This window comes from Seriola aureovittata, chromosome 2, assembly GCF_021018895.1.
Source record: "Seriola aureovittata isolate HTS-2021-v1 ecotype China chromosome 2, ASM2101889v1, whole genome shotgun sequence".
Lineage (NCBI taxonomy): Eukaryota > Metazoa > Chordata > Actinopteri > Carangiformes > Carangidae > Seriola > Seriola aureovittata.
The window spans coordinates 7,337,668-7,353,120 of NC_079365.1; the positions used below are offsets into that span (position 1 = coordinate 7,337,668).

The window sequence follows — 15,453 nt, forward strand, 5'->3', positions numbered from 1 at the left end:
GTTCCCCTTTAAAACGTCTTATTGAGTCTTAATTTCACTCTCACCACCGTAGTTCACCTTCGCTGGCACGTGTAGACTTTTTGTTCTCATTTGGTGATAGTGGATTTGCGCTCTTTACGCACGAGAAGTGTTTTCACGGCCACGCATTGTTTTCATCAGTAACGGAGGGCTGAAGTAACAAAAACAACTTTAACAACAAAGTAACAACTACTGACTAACACAAAGCTTTGTTTTCTTACCAAAGGAATTCCACAACTCGACTGTGTCACTGGTGCGTCCGGGTTTTGGGGCCGGAGAGGAGTTGCCACCATGTCTCGCTTTGACACGAAGGAGTTCGGGGAGGCTGCACCGTTTTTACGCAAATCTGAGCTGCAGCTGCTGGCGGCGCACACCGTCGCTTTTGACGGTAGGCCTAATAAGGACACCCCAAAGAAACGGAACCTTATAGGGTACATTACATTAAAAAGATTTATATCATAATCAAATATCGTTTTGGATGGAATATTAAAATTTGTATCAGTCGTCAAATGAGGTAAAAAAAACAGCAGGTGATATCAGATAATGATTCGTCATTACAGCTTCATTATGTCGCACTGTTTTGAAGAGAGAATGAACAGTGTTGAAACTGCATAATGTGTGTAAATAATATCAGTTTATTCAAGATAATTGCTCTGGAGCTGTTGGATTGATTTCTGTTGTTTTTTTAAAACTAAAATGTCACAATTTTCAAATATTTCATTGTAAAATTGTGATTAAAAACTAGTATAAAATATTATTATTATTACAATAAGAAACAGTAAGAGAAATAAGATAAGAGAAATCAACTTAACGACACATAAGCTTATTTGTGTAATACTTTAACTTTGTGATGATTTCATTAATTGGTTCAATTGGACTGTTATATTCTCTGTTGGATTGAGTTTTGGTGATGGCTCAATTTTCCAAAACCCTCCTACTAAATGCTCCTCGCCCCTCTGCTGTGCTGTCAGGTAAGAAGCGAGCCTGGATCCCTGATGAAAAAGAGGCGTACATTGAGATTGAGATCAAGGAGCTCAGAGGTGACAAAGTCATTGTTGATACCAAAGATGGGAGGGTAAGTCATCATCCATCCACCAACATATTTTCTTTGATCACTGTTGTCATTGTCAGGAATGAATGAAAACCTGAAGTACAGACACTTGGACATCTACAGTATGTACAGCACCGTCCCATGAGCCCCTCCTCATGTCTGCCTGTTTGTTTCTCTAGACTCTGACAGTGAAGGAGGGTGACATCCAGCAGATGAATCCTCCTAAATTTGACATGATCGAAGACATGGCCATGCTGACGCACCTCAACGAGGCCTCTGTGCTGTTCAACCTGCGCAGACGCTACTCTGCCTGGATGATCTATGTGAGTATCCCACTGATGGTGTTTCCCCTCTCCCATGTTTCCATGTTGTCCAAAGGGCAAAACTACCCAGATTAAATTACAGAGTTAAACTATGAACTTGAGCAATGTCAACCTGTCCGTGCCAAGATTGATCATTTTGGTTTAATGTGATGTAACAAGGTGAGTTAATCTTGCATCATGTCCTCTGGTCTCCTCAGACCTACTCCGGGCTCTTCTGTGTGACAGTGAATCCATACAAATGGCTGCCTGTCTACACAGCCCCTGTGGTCGCTGTCTACAAAGGCAAACGCCGCTCTGAGGTGCCGCCGCACATCTATTCCATAGCAGACAATGCCTACAATGACATGCTGCGCAGTGAGTGTTTTCATACACTATAAAATAAAATATTATGTTATAAAAGATTACAACAAGCATATAAGCACTGATACATAATCTAAACACATATACTTATTTTCTCCTCGTCAGATCGGGAGAACCAGTCCATGCTCATCACGTAAGTATCAACTGCTTGAAACTCGTATTTTTTGTCTTGTTTCAAGTCACAAACTAGAGAAGAAGCAGACAGTCAGTAACTGTACGAGCTGCCATATAACATGTAGACTCTCCACATGAAGCCAGATTTTTTTCATTAAAGTTTTTGACTTTGGCTGAAATCTATTCCTCACTTTTTTCTCTTTTTCTCTGTTTTGTAACCTGTAGTGATTTTGACTGACACCACCTTTACCAGTTTTGTGAACCGTTTTTTTCTGTACCTGTTTGTATGTACACTTTGTTATTTTTCACACTCCTATAGCGGAGAATCCGGTGCTGGCAAAACTGTCAACACGAAACGTGTCATTCAGTATTTTGCCATTGTGGCAGCTCTTGGGGAAACAACTGCCAAAAAAGGAGTAAGGCTGATGTGGCAACCCATATTTTTGTTTTCCACCATCCTTTTTAAAACTTTTTTTGCTATATTTTATTTCTATTTTCTTCATTTTTCTGGTCCCAGGAATCCTTCAGTGTATTCCCTTTAAACTGTGTCCATACATTTTCCTCACTGTCAAAGTGGTGAATGTGAGAACTGATTATATTCATGTCTAAGTCTTTACCTTCATGTGTTGTGTTGCCATTTCCAGCCACTCTGCTTTGCTTCCTCATTGATTTTTGAATTATTTTTCTTTTCCCCTTTCCATGTCATTTCTTTTTTGTTTGGCTCAAAAAAATTTTTCCATTATCTTCCCCTTTGCTTTGATTTTTGGTTTTTGACTTTTCTATGTTGTTTGACGCTCGTTTTTCCTCCCTTTTTCTCCCCTGCGTTCACCACACTTCATCATATAAAACAAGGTGGCCATTGGGGTTTTTTTTTACCACAGCTTTAACAACCAGTTTCTAATTTTCCAGTCGGTCATAGTGTTTCCCCTTTGGTTTTGAAAACATTATTTGATCACACTTGACATGATGTCACACTCACAGGCTTCTAACCTTCTTCTTTTGCAGCAAGGTCCTGCCACTAAAACAGGGGTGAGTTTTAGCTTTAAGCTAAATAAATGCAGCTGCATTGTGTTTAACAGCAATTTCAAATAAACTGTGAATTGTAAAAAAAAATAGTGTAACTTTACATTTGACTTACTTTTCTCTTCTAGGGGACTCTGGAGGATCAGATCATCGAGGCGAACCCGGCCATGGAGGCGTTTGGTAACGCCAAAACGCTAAGAAACGACAACTCCTCCCGTTTTGTGAGTACCTGGAAATTTCCAGTGTATTGTATGTACATTTAATATTCTAAATATAATGTTGTTTTTTTTTCTCATAAATGTTTCAATCAAATTCCTGCAGGGAAAGTTCATTAGGATCCATTTTGGACCCACCGGCAAACTGGCCTCAGCTGATATAGATATATGTGAGTCGATGGTCCTTTAACACGGTGCATTTCTCATTTCGTTTCATGTCTGATATGAACATGTGGACATGACGCACCTTTCCCTGTCCTACAGATCTTCTGGAAAAATCCAGAGTGATATTTCAGCAGCCCGGTGAGAGGAGCTACCACATCTACTACCAGATCATGTCGCAGAAGAAACCAGAACTGTTAGGTCAGTCACCGCGGCTGCTTGAGATGTTTTTATCTGCACTACTGCAGGACTGTGACATGACCCTGATTTTTCTTTGTTTCAGACATGCTGCTGGTGTCCTCCAACCCATATGACTTCCACTTCTGCTCGCAGGGCGTCACCACTGTGGAGAACCTGGATGACGGACAGGAGCTGATGGCCACTGATGTGAGAACTTTTATCTTTTCCGTACGGAGAGAAATTCTGCTGCATGTGAGAGCAGAACACTGACTGGATCCAGTTGTAAGAAAACTTCTTCTTTCCCTCTCTGCAGCACGCCATGGACATCCTCGGCTTCCTGCCCGATGAGAAGTATGGCTGCTATAAAATTGTTGGAGCCATCATGCAATTTGGCAACATGAAATTCAAGCAAAAGCAGCGCGAGGAGCAGGCGGAGGCCGACGGCACTGAAAGTAAGAACCAGTGACGTGATATCTGCCGCAAAAACAACTACACAGTTAAAAGCAAGTTTGTGATTCTTTTTTTTTTTTTGCCTTGTTTGGTGACCAGGTGCAGACAAGGCCTCGTACCTGATGGGAGTCAGTTCAGCTGACCTCATCAAGGGCCTCCTCCACCCAAGGGTGAAGGTGGGGAACGAGTATGTGGTGAAGGGACAGAACGTAGAACAGGTGAGGAGACGTGACGTCTGATGTCTGCGTTTCTGTTTTGTTATTTCAGGTTTTGGTAATGTGACATATTGTGTTCTTCATCAGAAACACAGACGATATAACTGAACAACAAATCAATCAATATGTCACATAGATAAAAGCAGAAGTGTAGCATGAAAGCTGCTGTACATGTTCAGCTTCGCCTCAGTCTGCTTGACGACTAGTATGCTGATGAGGGACAGCTTCTTAATCCTCGGTCGATCAATACACTCGCCACTCCACGCACACTAGAATCTGGTTTCTAAGCAACAGGGGCTATCCATGTGAATGACAGCTGTTCTCCTCCTGTGTGTGTGTGCGTGTGTGTGTGTGTGTGTGTGTGTGTGTATTTGTGCATGGGTGGTGAAGGTGAACTACGCCGTCGGTGCTCTGGCCAAAGCCACGTATGACCGCATGTTCAAATGGCTTGTGGGGCGCATCAACCGGACCCTGTACACCTCCCTTCCTCGCCAGTACTTCATAGGAGTCCTGGACATCGCCGGATTTGAGATCTTTGATGTAAGTTGATCTATAATACAAATATTTTTCATGTTAATACAGATATTAAAGTTGTCTTTATTAAAAAAAAGATCAGACTGGTTTTCTGGTTTTGGTTTAAAACCAACAGGTTCTCTGTTTGTGTCTCACCCGCTCTCTCTCTCTCTCTCTCTTTCTCTCTCACTCTCTCTCTCTCTCTCTCTCGCAGTGGTGAATTAGCTCCAGAATGAATCTCATGTTTTTCATGCTGTTCACTTCTAATGCTTCCTCTGAACACCTGTTGCGCTTTTATTGCAGCTCAATAGCTTCGAGCAGCTGTGCATCAACTTCACAAACGAGAAACTGCAACAGTTTTTCAACCACCACATGTTCATCCTGGAGCAGGAGGAGTACAAGCGCGAGGGCATCGAGTGGACCTTCATTGACTTCGGGTTGGACCTTCAAGCTTGCATTGATCTCATTGAAAAGGTAAACAAAGTCTTGTGTTCATAACAGGCAAAGTTTAATCACAGAGAAGTATTAGATTAACACGCTGCTCTTCCTCCAGCCACTGGGCATCATGTCCATCCTTGAAGAGGAGTGCATGTTCCCAAAGGCCACAGACAGCAGCTTTAAAGCCAAGATGTATGATAATCACATTGGCAAGTCGCCTAATTTCCAAAAGCCGCGGCCAGACAAGAAACGCAAGTACGAGGCCCATTTTGAGCTGATGCACTACGCTGGAGTGGTGAGTGTGTTCCTCATTAAAGAACTGAGACAGGTCACAACATTAATTGTTACACAGTTCAATAATTTGTGTGTCCCTGCTGTGTTTCACAGGTGCCATATAACATCATTGGCTGGTTGGACAAAAACAAAGACCCACTAAATGAGACGGTGGTTGCATGTTTCCAGAAGTCTGCCAACAAGCTGCTAGCTTCTCTGTACGAGAACTACATCGGCTCAGACTCAGGTAGAGTAAACAGGATTCTGACCGCAGCATGTAGTCCTCCTTAAGATGGTCAAATTAATCACCCAGCTAATTACCTTTCAGCATCTGACCCAAAGCCTGGCACCAAAGAGAAGAGGAAGAAGGCAGCCTCTTTCCAGACGGTGTCTCAGCTTCACAAGGTGAGCCTGACGACACAGTGTAAAATGGCCCATTACTGATGAATGTAGACAATGTGAGAAGTTGTTGGCATCTCTGGACAGCTGGGAAGGAGGCAGTTAAGACTTGCAGTGATGTTTAGGGCAATGATCACATGAACATCACTTTAAGTCTGTGCTGGCTCCTCTCTCCTTCACATCAAGGGTTTCACGTGAGGAACACAAAGAGTTTTACATGAAGGTTCTGTTGCTATTTATTGCAATAAGTTGAGGTTTTAATAGTAGAATAGTCACTTCATTTTTTTATTGACTCATTGAACCTCATTTCTCCTTTACTCCAGGAAAATCTGAACAAGCTGATGACCAACCTTCGCAGCACCCAGCCCCACTTTGTTCGCTGCATCATCCCTAATGAGAGCAAGACTCCAGGTAACACACAGCACAGTCATGACATATCGTCAGGGGCTACGTGATAGGGGCGAGACTAATGTTTGAAACCCGTTCTGCGCAGGGATCATGGATCCATTCTTGGTGCTGCACCAGCTGCGCTGCAACGGAGTGCTGGAGGGCATCAGGATCTGCAGAAAGGGCTTCCCCAACCGCATCCTCTACGCTGAGTTCAAACAACGGTGAGACAAACTACAGACACACAGAGAAGGCAAAACTCACTTTTTTAGATGTCATGGGGGTCATGACGACAATCAGTCCTGAAACGTTCTTTTCGTATATCCAGCTATCGCATCCTGAATCCACATGCCATCCCAGATGATAAGTTTGTGGACAGCAGGAAAGCTGCAGAGAAGCTGCTGGCCTCCCTGGATATCGACCACAACCAGTACAAATTTGGACACACAAAGGTAAGAGGGCAGCAGCTTGTGTGTGACACAGAGCCTGTGGTTTGCGTTGAAACACATTAAATTACCCAACAGTATATAAAGTAGTTAAAATGAGCTCAGACTATACTATACTATTATACACTATAATTTAAAAATGGTGTTCACACATTATTGCATCAGTATTAATAATCAAGTAATAAATGAATTATAATAATATAATATGTTTTTGATACTTACAGTACATTTAGCTGATAGCAATGTGGTATTGCTTCATATAAATACTTCTGTATGACAAAATAACCAGACAGCCCTACAATTGGTCAATGATCTAGAAATGGGAAGCCCAGCCTTAATGACTTTTATCTATTTAAATTAGTATGTGATCATAGATCTTTGAACTTGTGATCCATTCTCAGTTATCATTTATCTGGGGTTATGTGGGTTATGTGTTTTTTATTCTTTAAAGCTGTGTTGTTAACTTTCTTTCCTTTCTTCATGTAGGTGTTCTTCAAGGCCGGCCTGCTGGGTCACCTCGAGGAGCTGAGGGACGAACGTTTGGCCAAAGTCCTGACGCTGCTGCAGGCAGCCGCTCGTGGTAAAATCATGAGGATGGAGCTGCTGAGGATGATGGAAAGAAGGTAAAAGGCTATCATGACTTTTACATTTGTCATCACAATCAGACTATAAAATGTGTTCAGGGGCACAGGGAAACCTTTACGCTTTATACCTCAGGAAGGTGAAGACATGAGTACAAAAAAAAAAGAAAGACCTCCAACACCAGTTGCTTCTGTGAACAGGTTCAATAGCAACACGATCAGCCGCGAGCCTTTCAGCTTGTGATACACTATACCTTAGTGTTCACTCCCTCACTCTAGTATGCGTGGCATGCAAGGGCAGTGTTATCAGCGTGTGTGAGACGTGTGCTTGCCCTTGTATGGTTACCAGGCATGTGTGTGGCCCTTCTGTTAATAAGGGCCCCACTCACACACACACACACACACACACACACACGCACACATACACCACTCTCACAGGTCTCCGTCCATTCTCTCCATCCGCTCCCTCTAAATTAAACAATGCTGACGGTGTCCTCAGAGCCAGGTGGCGACATGTGTCAAGTGGCAGCTGCTCTGGCCCTCCCTAAAAATACAACCCTCGGCCCCCTCCCTGGATGCCCAGTGGCCCCTGGCCCCTTTTGTCCGCGGCGCCTGTACTTCTAAGTGAGTGCATTGATGGAATATGTGGAGGGTGGCAGAGGATTAAAGCCGGCCCTTGGACAGAGGGTTTTAGTTCCTAAATAAACACAGACGCTCACCTTTGAGAGGCACCCGGCATGGAGTCATGTCAAACATGTATCAGCTCCCCCAGCCTCCTTCAGTCACCTTCCACCCTAGCGTGTGCACACTCACTCAAACTCAACCCCTAAACACTGACAGGAAGTCCTTGACCAATCTGCTCAGGGTCCATATTTAGGGCTGTGAGACGCCATCCTACTGAGACTAAATCAATCTAGTAACCCTGTTTGGTCACAGTCTTGAAACATCAAAAGCATCATTAGGTGTATGATTTCATGGCCCGTCCCTCAGTGTATGATTAGACACAAGGGAGTAGATAGTTGCAGGATTGTTGCCAAAAATCAGGCACCAAGGAGTGACTAAACAAGTGACTAAATAAATAAACGGAAGTCCAGGATAAATCTTTGTGACCTTCTCCTGATGTACTTGCTCTCAATTTCCCTTCTTATTTTAAAGTGCTGCAAGGTCTGCAGCAACCTTTTTCGGCTGGTCCTCAACAGAAGGGCAACACTGAGTGACAGAGTTGAGTGATCCTAGTTGCACTATTGGTCGGCTAAATATCATGTGACTGAGATGGAGTTTCCCCATTGGCTAGATATTCTATAGAATAGATAATTTGTTGCTTCTAACTTTCTCTCTGAGTGATCATTTTACAAGTAAATATAGCGGAAATCACAGCACTGTCTTCGTCTTTAATTTATGTGTTTGGTCATTTAGTCAGACGATGTCACTGTTATAAAATCAGGATTTTAGCAGCAGATCAGCTGCTTGAAAATGGCTGGGAAGTTAACATGCAGTTGTAATGGGCCGCTTTTCAGTTACTATTTCCAACTTGTTTGTTGTCTGACAAAAGAAACAGAAACACATGTAAATTCAACTGTATTAAAATACTGTTTTTCAATTACTTTTAAATATCCATTTTAAACAATTTGACCTGTGCAGCTAAAGCAATTTCACCCACTTATAAATTATGTTTACATATATTTAGGTACTTTAACTTTATTTATTACTTGTAGCTGTCTATTCGAGCTGTATCCATTACTCATCTTAACTGTTTAGACCTCTCTGCTCGCTTACTAACTAGTTGTCATGTCACTCTCAAATGCAACCTACAGTAAGGCCCTCAGGTGTTCCAGCTCAATAATATGTAGATGTAATTTTAAACTATGTTTTTTTAAATTAGTTAAGCTACCCCAAAATCGTTCGACAAAACCTTCTTAGCAACTGCAGAGATAACCTGACAAGAATTTTTTAGTGGTAGGAAAAACCTCACTCTGTCTCTCTCTTTTATTTGTTCCCATTTTCAGGGAAGCTCTGATGATCATCCAGTGGAACATCCGGGCCTTCAACGCTGTCAAGCACTGGCCCTGGATGAAGCTCTTCTTCAAAATAAAGCCTCTACTGAAGAGCGCTGCCACAGAGAAAGAGCTGGCCTCTCTGAAGGAGGAGCTGGCGAAGCTGAAGGAGGCTCTGGAGAAATCCGAGGTCAAGCGGAAAGAGTTGGAGGAGAGGCAGGTTAGCCTGATCCAAGAGAAGAATGACCTCTCTCTACAGCTGCAGGCAGTAAGTGACGTACAGTATTCAAACATTCAGCTTGGAGAAATGTAGTGCTTCAATGCACTTAACACTTTTACGTCTTTTACTCTCTATCCCATAGGAGCAGGATAACCTGGCAGATGCTGAGGACCGCTGTGAACTGCTCATCAAAACTAAGATCCAGCTGGAGGCCAAAGTGAAAGAAATCATGGAGAGGCTGGAGGATGAGGAGGAGATGAGCGCTAATGTGCTCGCCAAGAAGCGCAAGCTCGAGGACGAGTGTGCCGAGCTGAAGAAAGACATTGACGATCTGGAGATCACTCTGGCTAAAGTGGAGAAGGAAAAACATGCCACTGAGAACAAGGTGAGGAGAGTAGAAAAGGAGAACAGTGAGTTGCCTCCGCACAGTGCTAAAAGGTCACAAAAAGATCCACTGCACATTTAGTGGCTTGTAATAAAGTGTGTGAGTGGAAAAAGAAAAAAAATATGTCTTTGGTTTCTCATTTTCTAAGTGTCATGTTTCCTTTCTTCGTATGCCTTGCAGGTGAAGAACCTGATTGAGGAAATGGCAGCTCTGGATGAAACCATATTGAAGCTGACCAAGGAGAAGAAGGCTCTACAGGAGGCTCATCAGCAGACCCTGGATGACCTGCAGGCAGAGGAAGACAAAGTCAACACTCTGACCAAAGCCAAGGCAAAGCTGGAGCAACAAGTAGATGATGTGAGTTTTTTTTTTAATCATTTTAAAAAGCAGAGGAAAAAATATACTGTTATTTCATTTAGTCCACATGGGTAACATTATATACATACAATAATATGTAACATTTCTTTACCATCCTAATGTGAATCAGCTCGAGGGCTCACTGGAACAAGAGAAGAAACTGCGTATGGACTTGGAACGGGTCAAACGCAAACTGGAGGGAGATCTGAAACTCTCCTTGGAGTCTGTTATGGACCTGGAGAACGACAAACAGCAACTTGAAGAGAAGCTGAAAAAGTGAGTTATCATATAGCTACAGTAAAAGCATCATAATTTTGTCTTTGAAGGAATTAAGAAGTAATGATTACCAAATATTTTCTACCAGGAAAGACTTTGAAATGAATGAGATGAGCACAAGGATTGAGGATGAGCAAGCCTTGGTGAATCAGCTCCAGAAGAAGATAAAAGAGTTACAGGTGCAAAATAGTCTTTTGACCTCTGATAGAGCCGTTATGAAACGTAATTTTGAAGAAAAAACTGACCACTGTTTTCCTCCAGGCTCGTACAGAGGAGCTGGAGGAAGAACTGGAGGCCGACCGGTCTTGTAGGGCCAAGGTGGAGAAGCAACGCGGGGATGTGGCTCGAGAGCTGGAGGAGCTGAGCGAGCGCCTGGAAGAGGCTGGTGGGGCCACCTCTGCCCAGATCGAGATTAACAAAAAAAGAGAGTCCGATTTTCTGAAGCTGAGGCGAGACCTGGAGGAAGCCATGCTGCACCACGAGGCCACGACAGCGACTTTGCGGAAGAAGCACGCCGACAGCGTCGCAGAGCTGAGCGAGCAGATCGACAGCCTGCAGAGAGTCAAACAGAAGCTGGAGAAGGAGAGGAGCGAGGCCAAGATGGAGGCTGACGATCTGGCCTCCACTGTGGAACAGCTTTCCAAGGGCAAGGTAGATAGATGAACAAGAAACATATTGTGAGATGTAAAGCAGAATGGTGCCTAACAATCCCTAAAAAAAAAAAAAAAAAATTCTTGTCTGCAGGCTACTTCAGAGAAAATGTGCCGCCTGTATGAAGACCAAATGAATGAGGCTAAAGCCAAGGCTGAAGAGCTCCAGAGGCAGCTCAACGAAACCAACACCCAAAGGGCCCGAGCTCAGGCTGAGAGTGGTAAAGACCTTTCATTTTATCATAAATCTCACAAACAGATTGCACAGACTGGTTAGTAAACACAGAAACATTTGTTCTCCTCTCGATATAGCCGAGCTGGGCAGGAAGCTTGAGGAACGCGAATCCATGGTCTCTCAGCTCCAGCGTGCCAAGAACTCCTTCAGCCAGAATGTGGAGGAGCTTAAGAAACAGCTGGAGGAGGAGAATAAGGTCAGCTACCTATCAATGCATCAGTTAGTGGTTATTATCTACAAGGCTGGTTGCTAACTTGTAGAGATTCAGAGTTCCTCCAGTTAAGCTAACTTGTCTCCACCATCATGATTGGTCCTTAAAGGCTAAGAGTGCCCTGGCTCATGCACTGCAGTCATCTCGCCACGACTGTGATCTTCTCCGAGAGCAGTATGATGAGGAGCAGGAGGCCAAGGCTGAGCTGCAGAGAGCTCTGTCCAAGGCCAACGCTGAGGTGGCTCAGTGGAGGACTAAGTATGAAACTGATGCCATCCAGAGGACTGAGGAGCTGGAGGAAGCCAAGTGAGTGAGATGTATTTGGAAAGAATCAGATGGCGCAGAATGAGTTCAGTTGACGGGATGTAAGTCAAATTTGTTTGCCTCTCTTTAGGAAAAAGCTGGTGACACGTCTGCAGGAGGCTGAAGAGACGGTGGAAGCATCCAACGCCAAGTGCTCCTCCCTGGAGAAGACCAAACATCGACTCCAGACAGAGATCGAGGACCTGGTCATTGACCTGGAGCGTTCTAATGCTGCAGCCGCTGCCCTCGACAAGAAGCAACGCAACTTTGACAAGGTACTGGCAAAGAGAAGCTGGGACAGACATGTTTAAAAGTAAATGTGCTTCCTGTTGACATATACTACAGAGGATTGCATTTGCTTCCCCTAAGGGATAAAACCCTAATTTGTCTCTACCCGAGTTGGGTACTGGTACAATTTATAGTATGTCCATCTGTGGCGGTGGGCTCCATTGTAACTCTAATTTCTCCACTGAAGAAGAGATGCACTTTAAAAGCTGTAGATAAGTCTCATTTTGCCCTCCAGGTGCTGGCTGAGTGGAGACAGAAATATGAGGAGTGCCAGTCGGAGCTGGAGACCTCTCAAAAAGAGTCTCGTGGTCTGAGCACAGAGCTCTTCAAACTGAAGAATTCTTATGAGGAGACCCTGGATCATCTGGAGACCATCAAGAGGGAGAACAAAAACCTCCAAGGTACAGCTGACATCTTTAAATCCCAGCTGGAAAGTTGCATTAAAGAAACTTAACATGAACAAATGCACTACTTTTCTATCTCTACTTCCCCAGAGGAGATTGTTGACCTGTCTGATCAAATCAGTCACGGAGCGAAGACCATCCATGAGCTGGAGAAGATGAAGAAGGGTCTGGACATGGAGAAGAGTGAGATTCAAGCTGCACTGGAGGAAGCTGAAGTAAGCAGTTTGTTATCTTCTCTCACTATTTGTGGTCTGTGGGATAATCCTGACTGAGGGTTATATCTTCAAGCATTAAGTGGTCTGGCTGACTGTCTGTCTCAGGGCACTCTGGAGCATGAAGAGAGCAAAACTCTCAGGATCCAGCTTGAGCTAAACCAGATCAAGGCCGACGTTGACAGGAAGCTGGCAGAGAAGGATGAGGAAATTGACAATCTTCGGTGAGCTTTATTTTTTACCCTTTTCGTCCTGGTTTATAGCAGATCTGAGATTCAGTCCACATCAACCACTCCACATACACTGCATCCTTCTAATCTTTCTATTCCCACCACATCACCTTCCAGTCGTAACCACCAGAGAACACTGGAGTCCATGCAGGCCACCTTGGATGCCGAGGCTAAGTCTCGCAACGAGGCAGTGCGTCTGAGGAAGAAGATGGAGGGCGACCTGAATGAGATGGAGGTGCAGCTGAACCACGCCAACAGGCAGGCCTCTGAGTCCCAGAAACTCCTGAGAAACCTGCAGGTTCAGATCAAGGTGAGTCCATACGGCAGCTAACCGGTCAGATTAATTAGTACATACATTTCCACTGTTACATTAAACAAAATATTGTGCTTGTACTTGATCTGTGACTCCAGGACATTCAACTGGAGTTGGATGAGACTATTCACCAGAATGAGGAGCTGAAGGAGCAGGTAGCGGTAACTGAGCGCCGAAACAACCTGCTGGCTGCTGAGGTGGAGGAGCTCAGGGCTCTGCTGGAGCAGAACGATCGTGCGCGCAAGCTAGCTGAACATGAGCTGCTTGAGGCCACCGAGAGGGTCAACCTGTTGCACTCTCAGGTAGGAAGATTCAAAACCACCCTGCAGTGCATTAAATAAAACAAATGAGCTTATCAAAGATTGGTCACATACTTTCAGTAGTTGGGCATGAAGATGGTATTTTGTTTTCCTAGCTAGCTACTCTTAGTGGTTGTTAGTTGAAAATATTCTGCTCTAATCATTGGTATGTTATGCTAGATGCCATGGAATCCTGGCTAGTTTTGGAAATGAAAGATGCCATATTGAAAACAAAATGAATTCATAGTTAAATCATGAAAGACGTCTTTAAACTGATTGTCTTGCTCCAGAACACTGGGCTCATCAACCAGAAGAAGAAGTTGGAGAGCGATCTTTCCATGCTGTCGAATGAGGTTGACGATGCTGTTCAGGAGTGCCGCAATGCAGAGGAGAAGGCCAAAAAGGCCATCACTGATGTAAGATAGTGAATAAACAATATATAAAGTGCAAGAGTTTAAGACCTTAAGCTATAAGACATTTACACTACAAGATATCACATACAGGATGATAGATATCCTGATTACCTACCCTCTTAAATAAACATCTGGCCTGTTGATGATGCTGCGGTTGCTTCCAGTCCAGTTTGGGATAACTTCTGCTCCTTTAACACTGATCTTCCATATTTGTAGGCAGCCATGATGGCAGAGGAGCTGAAGAAAGAGCAGGATACCAGCGCCCATCTGGAAAGGATGAAGAAGAACATGGAGCAAACCATAAAGGACCTGCAGATGCGTCTGGATGAGGCTGAGCAGATCGCTCTCAAGGGTGGCAAGAAGCAGGTTCAGAAGCTGGAGGCCAGGGTAAGAGCTGAAATTTATGAAGTCAATGTCTCATTTGCTAAAACTTGTAACTGGTGAGTTTTTATTATTATTAATAATAATAATAATAATAATAGTAATAATAATAATAATGTAATTGATCTCGCTGGTAGGTGAAAGAACTGGAGACTGAACTGGAGTCTGAGCAAAAGAAGAGTCAGGAGTATCAGAAGGTAGTGCGCAAGTATGAGAGGAGAATCAAAGAGCTGTCCTACCAGGTAAACCACTGTCTGCACAAAGAGCATGATGGGGTATAAAATATGAATGCATGTTTTTTTTTAACAACAACAAAAAAGGATAAGAGCTCCCTTGGGTGTTTGTGCAGGCTGAGGAAGACAAGAAGAACCTGGTCCGTCTGCAGGACCTCATCGACAAGCTGCAGGTCAAGGTGAAGAGTTACAAGAGACAGGCTGAAGAAGCGGTGAGTCAGCACTTTACTATCGGTGTGCTCTTAGTGATAAGTGATCATTTGAGTCACATTATTAATCGCAGCTGGATTGCTGAAGTGGAAAAGTAACTGAAGAGCCTGAGCGTCCCTTCAGTTCACTGCACACTACATATCGCTCTTGGTCTCCTCGTCTCTGCAGGAGGAGCAGGCGAACACCAACTTGTCTAAGTACAGGAAGCTCCAGCATGAGCTCGACGATGCAGAGGAGAGGGCTGATATGGCCGAATCACAGGTCAACAAGCTTCGGGTCCGCACCCGCGACCAAGGCAACAAGGTTGGTAAATACATGTAATACATTTCGTATTACAGTATGATGCAGAATTGTATGACCTTTGGAAGAATTTATTAAAATTAGCCGGCGGGCTTCATAACAAGAACTAATCTTAGAAGAGACTGGATGTAATCCTCTGTTGAAGATGACCTCACATAGCCCTCTCATGTGATCTCTGGTGTGGTCATGAGTAACTCTATGACACTGTGTATGTGGTTGCTAACAAACACCCCTGTCTTGTGTATTTCAGCTTGCTGAGTGATGCGGTGAGGCTGAACGCCGCAGCCAAACATATCACAGCTAGCCAGCTGCAACAGCTGTGCTTGACTGTGTGGACACACCCAAATAAAGACTTTTAAATCTTTAAATATGACTTTTGAGTGTGTTAATA

The 15,453-nt window shown here is 43.9% G+C and overlaps 1 protein-coding gene across 2 annotated transcripts; it reads left to right on the forward strand.

Moving 5' to 3' along the window:
* The first annotated feature begins 273 nt into the window (after positions 1-273).
* Positions 274-15,430, forward strand: myh7ba (myosin, heavy chain 7B, cardiac muscle, beta a). Of its 2 annotated transcripts, XM_056387070.1 has the most exons (42): positions 274-406; positions 990-1,093; positions 1,249-1,392; positions 1,590-1,746; positions 1,858-1,885; positions 2,186-2,282; positions 3,018-3,110; positions 3,211-3,274; positions 3,369-3,467; positions 3,550-3,653; positions 3,760-3,898; positions 3,996-4,114; positions 4,502-4,651; positions 4,928-5,098; positions 5,178-5,357; positions 5,450-5,582; positions 5,664-5,740; positions 6,058-6,145; positions 6,228-6,345; positions 6,450-6,573; positions 7,054-7,190; positions 9,155-9,410; positions 9,505-9,747; positions 9,928-10,104; positions 10,235-10,380; positions 10,469-10,559; positions 10,642-11,031; positions 11,125-11,251; positions 11,343-11,461; positions 11,586-11,782; positions 11,871-12,054; positions 12,303-12,468; positions 12,562-12,686; positions 12,792-12,907; positions 13,031-13,223; positions 13,325-13,528; positions 13,816-13,941; positions 14,155-14,325; positions 14,457-14,561; positions 14,669-14,764; positions 14,931-15,065; positions 15,313-15,430. In XM_056387070.1, exons 1-42 carry the CDS (start codon positions 310-312, stop codon positions 15,322-15,324), a joined length of 5,802 nt encoding a protein of 1,933 aa, XP_056243045.1. In that variant the 5' UTR covers positions 274-309; the 3' UTR covers positions 15,325-15,430. The 2 variants fall into 2 exon arrangements, with proteins under 2 accessions (XP_056243045.1, XP_056243037.1); XM_056387062.1 differs by lacking the exons at positions 274-406; positions 990-1,093; positions 1,249-1,392; positions 2,186-2,282 and adding an exon at positions 2,872-2,895 and having other exon boundaries at positions 1,660-1,746.
* Positions 15,431-15,453: the final 23 nt, after the last annotated feature.